General features: G+C 46.9%; 1 protein-coding gene across 1 annotated transcript; it reads left to right on the top strand.

The window, feature by feature from the left end:
- Positions 1-400: 400 nt before the first annotated feature.
- LOC107388185 (storkhead-box protein 2) lies at positions 401-17,632 on the top strand. The gene is made up of 4 exons (XM_015963633.3): positions 401-886; positions 2,698-2,850; positions 11,129-13,511; positions 17,276-17,632. Exons 1-4 carry the CDS (start codon positions 547-549, stop codon positions 17,478-17,480), a joined length of 3,081 nt encoding a protein of 1,026 aa, XP_015819119.3. The 5' UTR covers positions 401-546; the 3' UTR covers positions 17,481-17,632.
- The last annotated feature ends 1,902 nt before the right edge of the window (positions 17,633-19,534 follow it).

The following is a 19,534-nucleotide window of genomic DNA, read 5'->3' as shown; positions in this document are numbered from 1 at the left end:
ACGCTGCCCTGACGCAGCTCCGGAGCGACACTCGCTCCTCCGCCTGCATCCAGCGACGGCCCTGCACAATAAAACGAGCCAGAACCGAGAGGTGACCGTCTCCCCGCATGGCTGGAAGTCTCGCCCCCTTGTGACCCGGGATGAGTAAGGGGAAGATGCGAACTGCGAGGCAGCGTGAATGTTGTGACACACGGAGAGGAGTGCTTAGCGTTTAGCTACCTAGCTCCAGGATTTTACCCCAAATCACGAATGTCGTCTCACGTCGGTGGCGGGCAGCAGCTGGCGGGTTTATACTGATCATCTGAAGAAGTCACGGGGACGGCTTTGCGTCCAGGCGGACCTTAAATGCGCAGAAATGCGCCTAATAGTAGGCTAACGAGCTAACGGCAGCTAACAGGCTACATCCAGCTCATTGTCGGCTGCTGCCGCAGAGCGGAGCCGCGATGCTGACTGAACGTTTTCTTTTCTGTTAAAGGCGTTTGAAACGGGTAGCTTAACACGATGACTGCGCGGATTTAACGGACAGCTTAACGCGATCACGTCTGGATGGAGTCGTTTCTGCAGATAGCGCCGCACTCTCTGGCCATAGTGCTGGCCAGGGTCGGAGCCGGGGAGGCGGCGAGGGCGACCGTGGTGTCGGAGAGCGACGAGCTGCCCAGACATCACACCGGATACGAGATCTTTGCTGATTTTAAAGCTGAAAACTCTCAGCTGCAGGTGTGGAATCAGCGGATTACCGAGGCAGTGTCAGAGATCTTCTTCCTGGGATGGATAGACGAGCACGTGCTGCTGATCCAGGGTAAGGAGGACCACCTGGAGGTTCTCAGGGAGGGATGGATGCGGAGGTCCCTCAATCCGCCTCGAGGCTTCACCATCAAATGCCTGGGTAAGCCCCCTCTACCTGCTTTAGGTCCAACCGTCAGACCTTATTGGTCTCTACCTGCTTAAGGTCCCACCTAGGGCTGGGTAATAAGGGAAAACAAATCTAATCACAACATAATGTTTCATTTGTCATAATATAAAACAAATCGCTATATTTGTCAGTCTTTAATGTTATGTTTCTGTAACGTGAGATATTAAGTGATCAGAAAGTTATTTTTGATTTAAAGGTTTACGTCTAAAGCCGAACAAACCATTAAACATTACACAGTAGTTTTGGATAATTACATAGAACAGTAAACTAAGTATAGAGTAGATGCACAAGTAGTGCTTAGGCAGGCAGCTCACGCTTGGAAAGTTTCTCTGATGGATGTTGGGAGCTTAAAACAGCAGGATTTGGAGTCTTACTCTTCAATATTCACAATGTAGCGTTGTTGGTGACACCTAGCTGGAAATACTGCCACATGTTTGAGTTTGTGTGAGCTGACAATGACAACACTAAGGTCCATTTTACAATCTGTTATGGTAACAGGGTGTTTATTTAGTTTCAAATACACTATGTTAGATTTGAAAACACACCCTAGGCCGCTGCCCGGTCCGGGCACCAGTTCCAGATTCTAAATCAGCAAAGAATCCAGCCACCCAACCGATCTGCGTGCTGCACAGAAACCCAAGCAGTCTTTTCTTGGCCTCTGGTGCCTTCTTGGCATCTGTCCTTGGTGCTGAATCTGTTTCAGCTCCTGAACCAGCTCCATCTGCTGGAGGTGCAGGATGTAGAACTTTATCGTCCCAGACAAGAGCGAGTTTTAAGAGATTTACTTTAAGCACTATGCATGTAACATAGGGCTGGGCGATGTGGAATAAAATCAATATCACGATATATTGAGGATTTCACCTCAATAACGATAAATGGACGAGAATTACAGGTATGTGCAGAAACCAAAGTTGTCCACTAGATGAGGCTGTCACATGTATTACACTGAGTCACATTTTTACGTGACTCAACGTGGTACAGCTTCTTAAAGGGACATGAACGTTGCCAAGCTACACACATCTTTTCAATTTTTTACTATCAGATTTATTGACACGGGAAAGATTATCTCGATAAGAGTCAGAAATTTCAATAACGATAAATTTTCCATTTGTTGCCCAGCCCTAATGTAACATTTATTTCACGTCTTCTCTACACAACATTCTCCTGAACCAGAAAAGAAAGTCAAAACCAAACACACTCAGATCTCAGCAGACTAAACCAATCAATCCCCGCACAATTGCTACAGGGACTACAGAGGATATGAAGAATTTATTTTCTTTTTGAGCACGTCTGTTTTTCCCCCCCTTATTCTACGTCATATGGCGACATCACTGGGTAACCGTTAGCAACAGCTGATACAAATGCAGTGTAGTGCAGAGGTTTAACTTGAAGAGGGAGCAATGATGACAGTTTGTCAGCAGAGTCAATGAAGGCCCTTAGGGGTGACTTGCTCTTTAAGGTTTGTGTTCCTGTTCCAGGATGTTTGGAACAACCTACCAGTGCAGGTCCTTCAACAGCTGTGTTCAAGCGTAGCTAGAAGATCAGATGCTGTTTTGGAGGCAGAGGGTGGTCACACCAAGTATGGTTGATGAAAATAATTGTTTAGCAGTTCGATTATCAAAAGTTTTTCACACCTGCCTAAAACTTTTGCACAGCACTGTACTTCCCCTTTAAAAGGTGGAGCTGTGTCATAATCTTGTGATTCTGTTCAGTGAAAACTGATTTTCCTTCTGTGCACTATATTTGAGTCTTGGGTCATAATAAGCTACGTACTTCTTTCCCAGGTGATGTGTCTCCTATCAGCATGTCCCCCATCAGCCAATCACAGTTTATCCCTCTGGGAGATGTTTTGCTGTTGGCTATCTCTGCTATCAACTCCATCCATAAGCCTGTGACTCAGGAAGCCCTGATGGAACACCTGCGGACATGCTTTCCAGGTAAAACCGGTCTGCAGCATCCACCCTTTTCAAATTGTGAGGGTGGATCTAGCTCTGGGTTATGGAGGTGTTCAGCTTCATGACCACTTGTTTATGCTCACTAAAAGTGTTTTTGGGATCAAGAGCTTTAGGTTTTAGTTTCTATAATAATTAATTGCACGATTCCTGAAGTCCGATGTCGGAGTGGCTGTTGGTCATTAGTTTAAATCCAGTGAATTTTGAGATCTATGTCCTCTGTTTTGGTGAATGTACAAATCATTATACAAAATGGTCTGTACTACAGATGGGCTATTAAATCTTGAAAATAAAATCTGATTATTTCATTTCAAATCTAATTTCTGATTTGATTTAACCCTCCCACTGTTTTCATGAGCACTACCTCACCCCTGCAACGTGGACCTCAACGGATAAACCATCAGTCCTGCTCAATGGTCAACTTTCCTCGCTGGGTCACCCATGAAGACAGTGGGAGGGTTAAAAAATGTTTTTAATCTCCCTTCCCTTTCTTGAACAGAAATTATGAATGACAGAAAATATTTTCAAAAACTTGCTTTATTTAAATCATCCCTGTTGAATGTTTTAGCCAAAATCGTTTATTTCCAGCTGCTCTGACTGAATTTGTACTTATTCTGTCAAAAGCAAACAGATCTTTCTGGATGCGGGCCAGCGTAAGGCAGCTGAGGATGTTTAGAGTATTCTGATAGTCAGATTAACTCAGACTGAATATTTACTCCTGTAGTCTTGTGTTAACACATCTCTGCTTATGTGTATAAGATCATATTGCTTCCCCACCTTTTTTCCTAGAGGACCCCTTGCCTGCGTCCAAGATAAGCCAGTAACCAAAACAAATGGTAAATGGTCTGCATTTGTATAACGCCTTCTTAGAGTTCCACAACCCCCCAAGGCACTTCACAACACAGTCATTCACCCATTCACATGCTGGCGGGGATGACCAAGGACAACAGTCTCTGGTCGGAGCCGGGATTGAACCCTCCGATAACTGGACAACCCGCTCCATCTCCTGAGCTACTGCTGTCCTGCAACAATTCCTACCCACAAACACACAATAAAAGTGATTAACTAAAAACTGTTCAGAGCTACAGCGGTGTAGCGTTGTACTGAGCTTTGATAATACTATTGGGTGTGTTATTGGGATTGTATAAATTTCGTTTTCACTAGTGATGCACCGATAGGACATTTTTGGGCCGATACCGATATAAAGATCGCTGTTATGGCCGATAACCGATATTTGCCGATACAGATAAACTGACATTAATGCGCCTAAAATCAGCTCATTTTTGTATAGAATAAAAATGATTAAAGCTGAATTTACGTTATCATGTACACTGAGGCCTAGCCCACACGTAGCCGGGTTTTTTTTAAAAACGAATATCAGCCCCTCCAAAAACTTGCGTCCACACCACCTCGTTTTAAAAAAAACTGTCCACACGTACCCGGATAAATACGTTGTTAAGGACATGCCAGACCTGTAGCCGGCAGTACTTCCCCCGAATTGTATCTAGTCAGCGTAACTTTTCGTCTTCCTGTGGTCTTCCGCAAGGAGCAGTAATTCCGCTTGCAAAAACAAACAAGCAGAAAGTGCTTGGAAAATTGATAAAGCGAGTGCAGCTCTGAGGGCATCCATGCTGTCGGCTAGTGTAAACACAGGTCGCACACGTAATGTCAGCATTTTTTGTCGCGGAAAGTGACGTTGCGGACTTTAAAACTCCCGGTTTTGTCTGTCCACCCGCAGACACCCAAAACGGAGAAAACGCAGATCTTCACTTTGGCCGGAGTTTTTAAAAAGATCCATTTTCATGTGAAAAAACTCAATTTTCGTGTGGATGACAGGCCAAAACGTAGAAAAATATCTATGTTTTGGCAGATCCCCGGCTACGGGTGGACAGGGCCTAAGGCTGGGAGATATGGCCTAAAATCAATATCACGATATAATGAGGATTTCACCTCGATAACGATAAATGGACGATTGCAGCAGGGTTTTCCCCAGCGCTTTATAAGCCTGGTAGCCCGCCAGGCTTTGCTTGGCCACCCACTAGGCTAAGCATCATGCCCCGCCCCCCCTCCCTGACCCTACCGTGTTCACTGACATGAACGGTGCAGCGAAACTAGAGCCCTCCATCATGATACTGGTGAGAAATGGCAGTGGAATGTGTGCAACCATACACGTGTGAATGTGTATGGATGAATATAAGTGGATGGAGTGTGTGGTATGATAATTGAATGGTGTGTGTTTATCAGAACCATGTATCTAGAAGAAACTTGAGTTCTGGGTGTGAAACGAATTTGGTCTGCATTAAACTAGAAAGTTGGTTCTTATCAAAACGGCATCAGATGCAATCTTGCGGTGTTCCACGCACCCCTGAGGAGACTGTCCTTCAGATCCAAGATGTCGGGTAACCCCAAGGTACCGAGGTTCGTAGAAAAGACCGCAGAACGACCAGGTCAGTCCAGAGTTGTCTCCCGGATCACAACAGATAGATGAAATCGTTTGCTTCTACTCTCTACTCCTTGAACCGTAACCTTATCGTGGTGGTGGAGTTTGAGTGCCCTAATGATCCTAGGAGCTATGTTGTCTGGGGCACTTTGTGCCCCTGGTAGGGTCTCCCATGACAAATGGGTCTTAGGTGAAGGGTGAGACAAAGAACGCTTCAGAAGATCTTTCATGGACATTAAAACAAAGAGTTGGAGTACCCGGCCCGGAGGGTTACCGGGGTTCCACCCTGGAGCCAGGCCTAGGGTTGGGGCCTGTGAGCGAGCGCCTGGTGGCCGGGCTTTCGCCCTTGGGGCGCGGCCGGGCCCAGCCCGAACAGGATACATGGGCTCATCCAACTGTGGACCCACCACCCGCAGGAGGAACATGAAGGGTCCGGTGCAGTGTGGATCGGGTGGCAGACCGAGGCGGGAGCCTTGGCGGTCCGATCCCCGGACAAGAAAGCTGGTTATTAGGACGTGGAACGTCACCTCACTGGCGGGGAAGGAGCAGGAGCTTGTGGCAGAGGTTGAGCGGTACCGGCTAGATATAGTCGGACTCACCTCGACACATAGCATTGGCTCTGGAACCCAAGTCCTTGAGAGGGGTTGGACATTCTCCTTTGCTGGAGTTGCTCCGGGTAAGAGGCGGAGGGCTGGAGTTGGCTTTTTGTTAGCCCCAAGACCCTCTGCCTGTGTGTTGGGGTTTACCCCGGGGGACGAGAGGGTAGCTTCCCTCTGCCTTCGGGTCGGGGAACAGGTCCTGACTGTTGTTTGTGCTTATGCGCCAAATATCAGTTCAGATTACCCACCCTTTATGGAGTCCCTGGGACGAGTGTGCTCCATCTGGGGACTCCATTGTTCTGCTGGGGGACTTCACTGCTCATGTGGGCAATAACAGCATGACCTGGAGGGGTGTGACTGGGAGGAACGGCCCGCCTGATCTGAACTCAAGTGGTGTTTCGTTATTGGACTTCTGTGCAAGCCGCAGTTTGGCCATAAAGAATACCATGTTCAAACATAAGGATGCCCATCGGTACACTTGGTACCAGGACAGCCTAGGTCGCAGGTCGATGATAGACTTTGTAGTCGTATCATCTGACCTGCGGCCGTATGTTTTGGACACCCGAGTGAAGAGAGGAGCAGAGCTGTCAACTGATAACCACCTGGTGGTGAGTTGGATCAGATGGCAGGGGAAGATGCCGCATAGACGTGGCAGACCCAAACGCATAGTGAGGGTCTGCTGGGAACGCTTGGCAGAAGAACCTGTTAAGACGGTCGTCAACTCCCACCTCCGGCAGAGCTTTGACCGCGTCCCAAGTGCAGTGGGGGACATCGACTCCGAGTGGGCCTTGTTCCACTCTGCGATTGTTGAGGCGGCTGTTGCTAGCTGTGGTCACAAGGTGGCCGGTGCCAGTCGTGGTGGCAACCCCCGTACCCGCTGGTGGACACCAGAGGTTCGGGGAGCCGTCAGGCTGAAGAAGGAGGCCCACAGGGCATGGCTGGTCTGTGGGTCTCTGGAGGCAGCAGACGGGTACTGGATAGCCAAGCGGGGTGCAGCAGTGTCAGTTGCCGAGGCAAAATCTCGGGCATGGGAGGAGTTTGGTGAGGCCATGGAGAAAGACTATCGATCGGCTCCAAAGAGGTTCTGGCAAACCGTCCGGCGCCTCAGGAGAGGAAGGCAGCAACTCGCTCACACTGTTTACAGTGGGGATGGGGAGCTGCTGACGTCAACTGGGGCTATAGTCGGACGGTGGAAAGAATACTTTGAGGAGCTCCTCAATCCCACCTACGCGCATTCCGAGGAGGTACCAGAGCCGGGAGACCTGGGGATGGACTGTCCAATCTCGGGGGCAGAAGTTGCTGAGGTAGTCAAACAACTACACAGCGGCGGAGCCCCGGGGGCGGATGAGATTCGGCCTGGGTATCTCAAGGCTATGGATGTTGTAGGGCTGTCGTGGTTGACACGTCTCTGCAACATTGCGTGGTCATTGGGGGCAGTTCCTGTGGAGTGGCAGACCGGGGTGGTGGTCCCCATCTTTAAGAAGGGTGACCTGAGGGTGTGTTCCAACTATAGGGGGATCACACTCCTCAGCCTCCCTGGAAAGGTCTACTCCAAGGTATTGGAGAGGAGAGTCCGATCGATAGTTGAATCTCAGATTGAGGAGGAGCAATGTGGTTTTCATCCTGGCCGTGGAACTGTGGACCAGCTCTATACCCTTGCAAGGGTGATGGAGGGGGCATGGGAGTTTGCCCAACCAATCCACATGTGTTTTGTGGATTTGGAGAAGACTTATGACCGTGTCCCCAGCGGCACCCTGTGGGGACGCTCCAGGAGTATGGAGTGGGTGGCTTTCTGTTAAGGGCCATTCAGTCCCTTTACCAGAGGAGCGTAAGTTTGGTCCGCATAGCCGGTAGTAAGTCGGACCTGTTCCCGGTGAGGGTTGGACTCCGCCAGGGCTGCCCTTTGTCACCGGTTCTGTTCATCACTTTTATGGACAGAATTTCTAGACGCAGCCGTGGTGTGGAGTGTGTCGAGTTTGGTGGCAGGAGAATCTCTTCTCTGCTTTTTGCGGATGATGTGGTCCTCCTAGCTTCATCCAGCTCTGACCTTCAGCTCTTGCTGGGTAGGTTCGCGGCTGAGTGTGAAGCGGCTGGGATGAGGATCAGCACCTCCAAGTCTGAGACCATGGTTCTCGACCGGAAAAGGGTGGCTTGCCAACTCCGGGTCGGGGGAGAGGTCCTACCTCAAGTGGAGGAGTTTAAGTATCTCGGGGTCTTGTTCACGAGTGAGGGTAGGAGGGATCGGGTGATCAACAGGCAATTGGTTCGGCGTACGCAGTGTTGCGGACGCTGAGCCGATATGTCGTGGTCAAGTGGGAGCTGAGCCAGAAAGCCAGGCTCTCGATTTACCGGTCGATCTACGTCCCAATCCTCACCTATGGTCATGAGCTTTGGGTAATGACCGAAAGAACGAGATCACGGATACAAGCGGCCGAAATGAGTTTCCTCCGCAGGGTGGCCGGGCTCAGCCTTAGAGATAGGGTGAGGAGCTCGGACATTCGGGAGGGACTCAAGAGTAGAACCGCTGCTCCTCCGGATCGAAAGGAGTCAGTTGAGGCGATTTGGGCATCTGGTCAGGATGCCTCCTGGACGCCTCCCTGGGGAGGTATTTCGGGCATGTCCTGCCGGCAGGAGGCCCCCGGGTCGACCCAGGGCACGTTAAAGAGGTTACATCTCCAATCTCGTCCGGGAACACCTTGGGGTCCTGCCGGAGGAACTGGTGGAGGTGGCCGGGGAGAGGACAGTCTGGAGCTCCCTAGTTGGGATGCTGCCCCCGCGACCCGGACCCGGATAAGCAGAGGAAGACAACGACGACGTTTGCGTCTAGAACAGCTGTTTCTGAATAATTGAAGGAACCATTTTGCTGTGTCAGCTGCAGGCAGCTTTTAGCTTGTCGAAAGCTTGTCGAGAGATGCGGTGGTTAGAGAGTTTCCTCCGGTGGCCAGTCCGGAGTTCTTCTCACAACTAACGGAATGCTGAAACACTCCGCAAGTGATCCTGTTTTAATATTCTCATATTATGATTTATTTGGCCAATCGGGACATGCCATGTTAAGAGGTGTTAACAAACAACCCTCAGAACATCACGCCTTCTCAGATACAGGATGCTCTGATTTGTGGGTAAGAAAATATCTATGTGCAGTGACATTAACTTTAATTTATTTCTAATGAACATTGTGTCTGAGTGTAGATAATGACTCACTTGTTAAACTAAACATTACTGATCATAACATTAAAATGTTTCATTGTAATTTTAAAATTCATTTCAACTTCATTGAATTAGACACAGATTATTCAAACATTAATATTATTATTCATATAACATTTGTCCATTCAACCATATTATTATTTAATGATTATTTAACTTATGAGTTGTAAAAGTTCTTCTTTTGTCCTGTGAAGCAAGCGGACAGAGAAGGCCGCAGCTTGGCAGAGAGGAACCTTGAGGAAGGAACATGATGTTGACAATCAGAGTGTAAACACGCAGTGGTGAATCTTTCCTGCAGCTTGGAAGATTAAGGGATGCAGAGAGGCAGATTCATGTCTGTAGATGACCGGTCACTGAAAAGGTCAAACTGTAGATGAAAACTGACCATTCCTGGACACTACATGTGGCAACCGCATGAAGAGGTGGAGGAGAATGAGGTGTTCGTATTAAAAGTCTATGAATGAAATACATAAACGCAATATAAAGACAAATGCACAATCGTAAACACACCGTCATGGACCAGAGACAATGGTGGCAGGAAAACGACTAGACCAGGGCTAGTCAATTCCGGGCCTCTAGGGCCGGTAACCAGCACGTTTTAGTGGTTTCTCTAGTCCAACACACTAGATTCACTCGTTGAATCACCTGTGCAGCAGCTCATCAGGCTGATTGAAATCTGGTGTGTTGAAGCAGGTTTAAAACTAAAACATGCTGGATACCGGCCCTCCAGGCCCACAAATAAATAGCCCTGCACTAGGCCCTCAGCTGTCCTGACGGGGAATTGCTTTGCAACATTCCCCAGGTGACATGGAAGTCTGAAAGTAAAATTTCTGACACCAGGGCTCACAGGAGTATAAATCCACCTTTAGCCTGAAACATTTCTAGAAATCAGATTACTCCAAAAAAACCCACTAATGCCATCATTGGTTTTGGTGTCAGTTTAATTTTATATTCAACAAAGCTGAAGATTAATAAAAGTGTGGTGAAACATTTTGATCTTTTAATAAAAATCCCCCCCAAAAATCACTGTACACATAAAATAAATAATATTAAAGGGATTAGTTTAATCTTTAGGTATTAGTTCTGTCTGCTGGTTATCAGTAATTTACTGGCGGGTGACATCAGTCATAGCATGCAGAGTCTGCTCTAACACGAAGGGCCACTCTAAGGACTACTCTGACTCTTCTCTGGAAATGTTCACATATAATGATGGATTACCAAAACTCTAAAATTTGTTCTAATCATAAGTTCTACCATCTCTTTCACCTTACAGTGGTGGGAATTTATTTTGGTTCCCTGAGGCCTAGTCCACACGTAGCCGGGGTTTTCTGAAAACGAATATCCGCCCCTCCAAAAACTTACATCCACACCACCGCGTTTTAAAAACAAACTCTGTCCACACGTACTCGGATAAATACGTTGTTAAGGACATGCCAGACCTGTAGGTGGCAGTACTTCCCCCATTCTTAACCTCGTCCTTCGTCTGTAGTCTTCCACAAGGAGCAGTAATTCCGCTTGCAAAAACAAACAAGCAGAAAGCGCTTGGACAATTGATGGATCGGGTAGTGACAGAGAGCAGCTCTGAGGGCTTCCATGATGCCGGCTAGTGTAAACACAGGTCGCACACGTGATGTCAGCATTTTTTGTCGCGGAAAGTGACGTTGCGGACCTTAAAACTCCGGTTTCGTCCGTCCACACTCAGACACCCAAAAAGGAGAAAACGCAGATCTTCACTTTGGCCGGAGTTTTTAAAAAGATCCGTTTTCGTGTGAAAAAACTCCGTTTTCGTGTGGATGACAGGCCAAAACGTAGAAAAATATCTACGTTTCGGCAGATCCCCGGCTACGTGTGGACAGGGCCTGAGACTAGAGCATATGGTGATCTTGGTTTTAAATATAATTATAATATCATTAATCGTTATGTTAATACATTTTTCTATTATGGTGTCATTCTACTGGGTTGAAATGGATAAAGATTACTTTTGTGTTAATTAGTTCCCATCTCTGTTTTTGCTTAGGTGTTCCCCTGCCAACAGAGGAGGCCTTGCATCATACACTAAGCCTGCTGGTCCATGAGCGTAAGATCTACCCTACTTCTGATGGATATTTCATTGTTACCCCTCAAACCTATTTCATCACTCCAAGTTTAATCCGAACCAGTTCTAAGTGGTATCACTTAGACGAGCGATCAGCTGACCGACACCAGCATCAGAAACAACAGCAGCATCAGCAAACTCAGTGCACAGTCCCTGCCTCTGGAACCGCAACGCTTCCCACCTCCGGAGGGGTGCGAGATCGAGCACACCCAAAGTCCACCCAGAACCACTATGCTGTAGGTGAAGACTGCTTTTACAACAGCTGTTATCGTGCAGATGACCCTCCTAGTCATCACACTACTCTGCAGCGTCGATCTCCTAAAGATCACAGGGAGGTGCACTCATCACAACCTTCCTCACAAACACCTGGTCCGCAATCGGGAGGCAATACGGAAAGGAGCCGTGGTACCCTTGCATTTCCCTTCAAGGTGGACACACTTACCAAACAGCGAGGGGGTGTTGTTGGGGTAGGAGGGACTGGAGACATTGAGAAACAAGCAGTAGAAAGTGGGACAGGAGGGCGGAAGTTTGGTTTGAAGTTGTTTCGTCTGAGCTTCAAGAAGGAAAAGACAAAGCAGCTGGCTACCTTTGCAGCACAGTTCCCTCCTGAGGAGTGGCCACTCCATGATGAGGAGGAGCTTAGCCACCTGCCGCGACACATAGAGATGGAGATTATACGTAGAATTAATCCTGACCTTACTGTAGAAAACCTTGCACGTCATACAGCAGTCATGAAGCGACTTGAAGAAGAACGTGCTCAAAGAAACAAAGCATCGTCTGCCAATCAGAGCTCCAGGAGTAGACGGAGTGGGGGTAAACACCGAAGACAGTCTCAGACTAAACCTAGCCGCTCACATAGCAAGACGAGAGCTTTTTGGTTTGAGCCAAGCGATGGGTCTCATAAAGAGCAAGGTGACAGAGACTACAGAGGATACTCCACTTCACTGGCTCAGTCACCAAGAGAACAAGTCCTAGCCATGGAACGGCAAAGGGCTTGGCTTCACCTTGCACACAGCATCCCCAACATTCTTGATTCTTCTCATCTGCCTGTTGCGCCAGAGTGGGATGTTTCTGGAGAGCTTACAAAGCGACGCATGGAAATGCCATTCCCTGAACCAAGTCATGGTCCATCATCCCATCATTCTAAAGTCCACCGCTCACACTCCCACACCCAGGAGAGGAAGTCTAGGAGTGAACGCAGCAGCAAGGCCAAGGATCGTTCTAGATCTATGGACAACTCAAAAGGACTACTTGACGTTGGATTGGTCGGACCTCTTGACTATTACGATGATCGTAGCCGTTACTATACTGATGATGGCACTCTGCGAGCCAAACAGGGCTCCTCTCACTACACTCATGCAACCCCCCCTACATCTAAAAGTCCAGCCGATTCTCTTGGTTTGGATGCAGGCCGGAACTTTGACAAAAGTAAGAGCAAGGACAGCTTGCAAGCATATTCACCTGCACCATTACTTACCTCCAACTCTAATGATAAATATTACCAATGTTCTTCTAATTCAGATGTTTCACTCTCAAAGACTAACACAATGGGAACTCTTGGCAAAATCCACGAAGGATTAAAACCAAGCATCACCGAAAGACAAACCGATAGGCATACACCCCATTCAGCAGAAAATAAGGAGGAACTGTCAAAGGTGGGAGCAAAAGGTGGTAGCTTGCCTCTAACACCTCTCTCCTTACCTGACCCTTCCATTCCTAATGGACAGCTTGCTCACAGTGCCTCCACTAGTTGGGAGAAAAACAAGGATAGTTTTAATAAAGACACATTCTTTAAACCTCCTCCCAGTCTCCCTTTGTCAGGCTCTAGCTCCTTGAGAAAACCCAAACATCTTGCCTCGATTAATCTGTCATCATCCTGCGACGCTCTCAATTCCCATGACGGCTTTGATGCTTCCAAACCACTAGTGGTAACACCATCGGATCCTGCCCACGGTGCTGAGCCTACATCCAATGCTGCAATGGTCTCTTTTGACTACTATAATGTATCAGATGATGATGATGATGATGAACTTGAAGATGGAGTGGAGGGGAATAAGGAAAAAAGTGAAAAGCCTAAAGGAAGTGTTTCTAAGCTGGAAAGGTGTGAAGCAGGGACAACACAATGGCTGTTAGAAAGAGAGAAGGAAAGGTACCTGCAGAGGAGGTTTGAGAGAACTCTTACTTTCTCTGGTGCTAAAGAAAACCATCCAGAGCCACATCAGAGTCAGCAGGCAGCCCATTCTGCTAGACTAGACAGTATGGATTCCAGTTCCGTCACAGTGGACAGTGGATTCAACTCTCCACGGTGAGTAACTTAGTCTGCAAAACACCATCATTAAATATAAAAGCTAATATTTCTTGATTTCTTGTGAAAATCTGTGTGTGTACATTAAAACTACAATTCACTGAAGTCGTCAATTGCGTTTCGTGACGTAGCAGGCATGGGAACAAGCCCCCGCACTGTGAGAATAAACATTGCGTCTGTAAAGCTGATCTTCATCCGTGTGTGACACACGTAACGTGATCAGGAAGCAGGAAATACATGAATTAGGAGATGGTTTTGGGGCGTGAGGCGCAGACTGAAGAAGCTTTTGCAGCTCACACTTTGACAGTGAATTGTGAAAGAATGGATAAAGCTAGAAACACGCTGATTCTTCCTGATGTAAGAAGTGAGTCTAGGGCTGGGCGATATCGCATAAAGTCAACATCACGATATATTGAGGATTTCACCTCAATAGCTAAAAATGGATGATGACTACAGGTATGCGCAGAAACAAAGGTTGTCCACTAGATGGGGTGTCACATGTATTACATTGAGTCACATTTTTAGGTGACTCAAGGTGGTACACTTTTTTATTATCAAATTTATTGGTGTGGGAAAATTATCTAGACGAGTCAGAAATTCTTTTGTTAGTTTTGGTGTTTACATGATCGTAGAGCACAATATTCTGACTCTTCAAAAAAACCAGTAGGGCCAAGCTCCAATTGTAGCCACTTCCACGAGGGTGCCCCCAGAGCCACAAATGGCTGTGACTGCTATATCGTAGCTACGATAACAGCCAACGGCTATAGCTATGAATTGTTGTGACGGCACCCACCGCCCGGACAGACTCCTATACGGTAAAGGTTGTGATAGGTCAGTGCTTAACTGAGAACCATTGTTTTGGCAGTTTATAAGTGCAATATTTAAAAACGTTATCATATTTGCACCATTGTTATTATTTAAAGGCCCCGTGTGTGAAATCCATTGAAATCATGATGAAAAAATGCGACTCTTTAGCGCCGTGCAGTTCAGAGACAGTATTGCAGCTACGGTGGCTCACTCATGAGTTTGATTGTATAATCACTTTCCTAACCCACACATAGCTTAAAACAAGCTACTCGACATCTTTGAAAAGCATTTATAATTGACTGTTTATCAACCTACCAGCTCTGAAGGAGGCAAGTCTTGAAGCTGTCACCATTCACACACGGAGGAGGGGTGACGTCAGGTGTTGTGAGAAATTATGTTCCCCTGAAATATTCTGTCCACCGTGTCGGGAGATCGCACTTCTGGCTATTTTCACAACATTTGTGATCAATTTTTATGGTAAAATGATGTAATTTAATAATGTTGTGCTTGTGATTTTTATCTGTATTTCCTCCTATAAACAATAGAAAAGATACAGTAAAAAACATTCTTGTTCTCTCTTTTGCAGCAAGCTTATTTATCATTTTTGAAAGTTATGTAAAAAGATGTAATCTCATTCACTTTAACATCTTTTATTTGAGGTAGTTTAGTCCTCATCATGGACAATAAGTCCTGTGGATTTGGAAATATTCGCTCTTGACTGCCTTAGGGAAGCCAAATATTTCAGAGGAACATCATTTCCCACAACACCCGTTTCACGCGGCTCACAGTGCCTCGGTGTAAACAAACTGGCTGCCGCTGCCAGCTTATATGGATATGGAGCGATCACTGGCTGCTCGTTAGCCACGGCTGGTGAAGGAGTGTTTGTGAGCCGGGGACATGCTATGGAGATCAAGTAAATAATGTTAACTCCTCCACCAGCTAATCGTGGCGCTCTGGGATGGAAACCTTTCCACCCGGTTCTCCCCAGCGGCAGCTCTGCGCATCTCAGATCGCAGCAGCGCTTGTCTGCTGTGCGGCTGCCGGCTTGTGGAGGTCTCTGGAGACCTCTGTGTTCCACCCGGTTTTATGCGGTCTGCCCGGCGTATCTCTGACTCAGAAGCTCTGGTGTTGTGCACAGTTAACTCCGGTTGTAGCTAGGTTGCTACCTCCGTTAGCTTAGCTCCCACCTCCGCGTTAGCTTTGGGTTAGCCAGGGTTAGCTTCAGGTTAGATTGTAGCTAGTTGACCGGGTGTCGTCAGTTGATCCCAGCCTTACAGCCCCACCCTCAGCTCCACCTCTCTTCCCTTTTGTGGAATTGTCTGGGCTTGACGGAACCTGTGACACGGTCAAAATGGCGGCGGTGGCCACCTCCCATTTGGCCTCAAAAACGTGATATTGGAGCCTATGGAAAGGAGATGTACAGTATATTTATGTCGATGGTCGGTAGTCACAGTGGCTGTGGTTATGGCCACAGTGGCTATAACCACAGCCACTGGATCTTTGGTGCTTAAGGCCCTGTGTTTCTCTTCCTAAAGACCCAGTGTCTCTGACCCTTAAGGCCCTGTGTTTTTTCTCCTAAAGACTCTGTGTTTCTGGCTCTGAATGTCTCGTGTCTCTGGTCTTGAAGACCCCGAATCACTAGGCCCATTTCTACTATCTGAACTTCTGGGTAATTTCACCAGACCTTAACCATATGTGCATGTCTTTATTTTATTGGGCCAGATCAGAAAGTCCACTTTCATGTCATGAAATGAACTAGAAGGACCTGTGATGACACCAAACACTGCAAAGCACCTTTATTAGATGTGGCGTTGCCCGAGGAGGGCGAGGCAGGAGACAGAGTCGGAGAGAAGGCGTGGGTTAAAAACCAGAACAAGGCAAAGCAGGTAAATGGAGCAGGCTAGGGAAGAGGACAAAGACAGGCGAGGGTCCTGATGGCAGGCAGAGTCCTAGGCAGGGGTCAGGCGTGAAAACGAGGTCCAGAGGCTGTGATCAGGCAAGGTGAAAGGCTGGAAGATCTACTGGCAAAGAGCATTCAATAATCTGGCAGGGAACTGGTGGCTGGCTGGTGAATATATAGCAGGGGGAGCAGGTGAGTGAGATGAGCTGATGACAGGGTGCAGGTGATGTTAATTAATTGATTGAGGAGGCAGCAGGGGCAGAGGAGGGTGTCAGCCTGGGAGTCATGACATTTCCAGGCCATTTCAGGAACCAAATGAGTACCTGCCTTGGAGTGTGTGCCCCAGTAGTCGCTGGTGACCTCATGCTGATTAGTTGTAACTCGGTAGGAAAGGATATTAACATATTTTGCCAAACAATCAGCATTTGTAAAATTAACGAATGCTGGCAAAGCAGGAAAAGAAAAGCTTGTATTCATCGCTGCCATTGCTGTGCAAGACAGCATAGCAAACAGAAACACAGCAAACCACCTGCTTCTTTCACTGTGGATCTCGTTATTCTCTGCTGCTGTGGGCACCTTTTGACAATGATCAGTAGCGTCACTCATTGCCAAATGCTCACAATATGCTATCATCTTTGCAAATTCCTTAAAGGCTAATACTGTATGGAGAAACAATGGCTGAGAACACTAATCCGCTGTATTTTCCCAGTCACCTTCCACCCTCCCAGAAATGTCATGGAACTTGCCTGTGCAAGTGAGCATATCGGTCTGGAGGGTCCCTTGTGACTAGGCCCATTTCTACTGTCTTGAGTTTCTGGGTAATTTTAATGGTGCTTCACTGTATGTGCGTGTCTCCATTTCACCAAGCCAGCTTGAAAGGACCACTTTCCAGGCCATTTCAGGAAAAACACGAGTACCTGCCTTGGGGTACGTACTCAGAAATGCCCCAGTAGAATTGCAGGGTGGAATGAAGTTCCTGTGTCTCTGGTCTTGAGGTCATATGTCTTTGGTCCTGAAGGCTGCTGGACATTCATAATTTGTGTTTTTGTCTTTGCAGAACAAGGGAGAGTTTAGCGTCAAACACCTCATCAATTGTTGAACGAAACAGACGTCAGAACATGGCATTGAGTCCAGGCCACCTTAACATCAGTAGTGGTAGTGTTCCTTCTTTCTCCTTCCATGCTGTTTCTGAACCTACCAGCACCCAAACGGAGAAGATTCAGAAGCCCAATACCTGCCTTGCATCGATTACAAGTGTCTAGGAGGACTCAGGGGACCACTCCTACAGTTCTGACAAAGACCTGGAAAACCCAAGATCCAGCCCCAAGGACGGTTTCACCTCAAACAGACTGAAACTGTGGAATCTATTCTCTACTGAGGAGAGACCATCCATCAGTGAAACACCACATCTCTCTCTCTCTCTCTCTCTCTCGCTCTCTCTCTCATAGATGTAAGCATACACACAAACACAGTATGCCGCTGGGTAGACATCCTGTAGTTTACATACCACTACTTTTGTGTTATATATGCGTGTGTGTGTGTGTGCGTGCGTGCGCAAGTAAGAATCGTGTGTTTCCTGTAATCTCAGGTTGTGTTATTTCCATTTCCATATCAATGGTTCTAAATTTAGTGGTGCTACACTGAGGACTACTCGTTGATGGTACACATCCTGCTTACTAGTCATTCAGATTTACAGTTGCCACTTGCAAACACCCTTTAAGGCAAGACGTGGCAGACGTTAAAATGTACCCATTCATTTTAGTATCTCAGCATTCTGTTGACGTGCTTCGTTTTGGTGCTAAAAGCACTTCAGCTCCACTTTTGGGGGATTATTACTTCTGTACATCTGATTACTTTTACTACAAGAAGGAGCATTAACGAGTTAGTGATGGTGATTTTCAATAGTTTTGCTCATCTTGGTGACCCTGTCCCCTATCCTACGTCACCAGGACAGCAACGCCCCCTCAGTCTTCAAGCCAGAGCACTCACTTGTGCTAATGTGCATGCAACAACAACAAAAGATTAGTCTCCATAATAATTATTTATTTATTAGTAATGTATTGTGGATGAGTTTTTATTTCCAGCCACCTTGATCCTGCAGACCTCTGCTCAGGGATGAGATTTCAGGATGTACGTAGCAGCTTTTTTGTGATGAGCAGAAGACTCCAATATAAATATACTAGTGAACTGGACAACAATGTGTGTGATCAGTCGAGGTATGAGTTTTTCTAAAGTTTCTGTTTTCATTCTTGAGGAAATGAATCAGCTTGACGTTTGTCACACCTGAAGTGTTTATGTCCTTTAAGATAAAATGTAAAAGTGCAACAGTCATAAGTATATGTAAATGTTGTAAAAGGCGGCTTAAATTTCTTCCGCTCACATGTTGCAGACTGGTGCATAAAGATGTACACAAAAAAAAAACACTGGACATCTCCATCTGCCTCCCCGTGTTTTTGATGCTGTACCAGTTTGCACATAGTTTCATTCAGGATGTGTCATCTGTTCTGTGGCCTCGTCAGGCAGAACGAGTCATTTAGCAGGGAATGAGGGTATTCATTACTGTTGCACAAAGTTTGTGCACTGTTTAATTTTAGGGAATTATTTTATTTCATAACTGAATCACTTGTAAAAGGCAGCTGTGTGTGTATTTGGTGCAAATAAATTTTCACCCAGACTTTTAATATCTGATGCATTATCGTTTTGTTCATGGGGAGAAAAAAAAACACCTTGAAGATCTCTGAAGTCAAAATCGTTCAGCTTTAGAAAAAAAAAGAAATTATACATTAACTTCAAAACATGCAGCTGACCCAGGAATGAGGTGCTGCCATTTCTGTTGCGGTGGGTCACTTATCGTAGACTAGCCAAAAAACTGACAACAGTTTCCTCACACAATTACTGTAGACTGACACAATCAAACCCAGCGCTCTTTGCACCATCCATCTATCAACTTTCTTCCATGTATCCGGGGTTGGGTCGTGAAGGCAGCAGTCTTAAGCTGAGAGGCCCAGACTTCCCTCTCCCCAGCCACTTGGGCCAGCTTCTCCAGGGGAATCCCAAGGTGTTCACTGGCCAGGTGAGAGACATAGTCCCTCCACCGTGCCCTGGGTCTACCTTTAGGCCTCCTCCTGGTTGGACGTGCCTGGAAAACCTCACCAGGGAGGCGTCCTGACCAGATGCCTGAGCCACCTTAACTGGCTTTTTTGATATGGAGGAGCAGCAGGACTACTCTAAGCCCCTCCCTAATGAATGAGCTTCTCACCGTATCTCTAAGGGTGAGAAGCTCAGACACCCTGCGGATGAAACTAGTTTCAGTCGC

Source organism: Nothobranchius furzeri, chromosome 1 (genome assembly GCF_043380555.1).
Source record: "Nothobranchius furzeri strain GRZ-AD chromosome 1, NfurGRZ-RIMD1, whole genome shotgun sequence".
Classification (NCBI taxonomy): Eukaryota; Metazoa; Chordata; class Actinopteri; order Cyprinodontiformes; family Nothobranchiidae; genus Nothobranchius; species Nothobranchius furzeri.
This window is presented reverse-complemented; position numbering and strand designations above follow the sequence as displayed.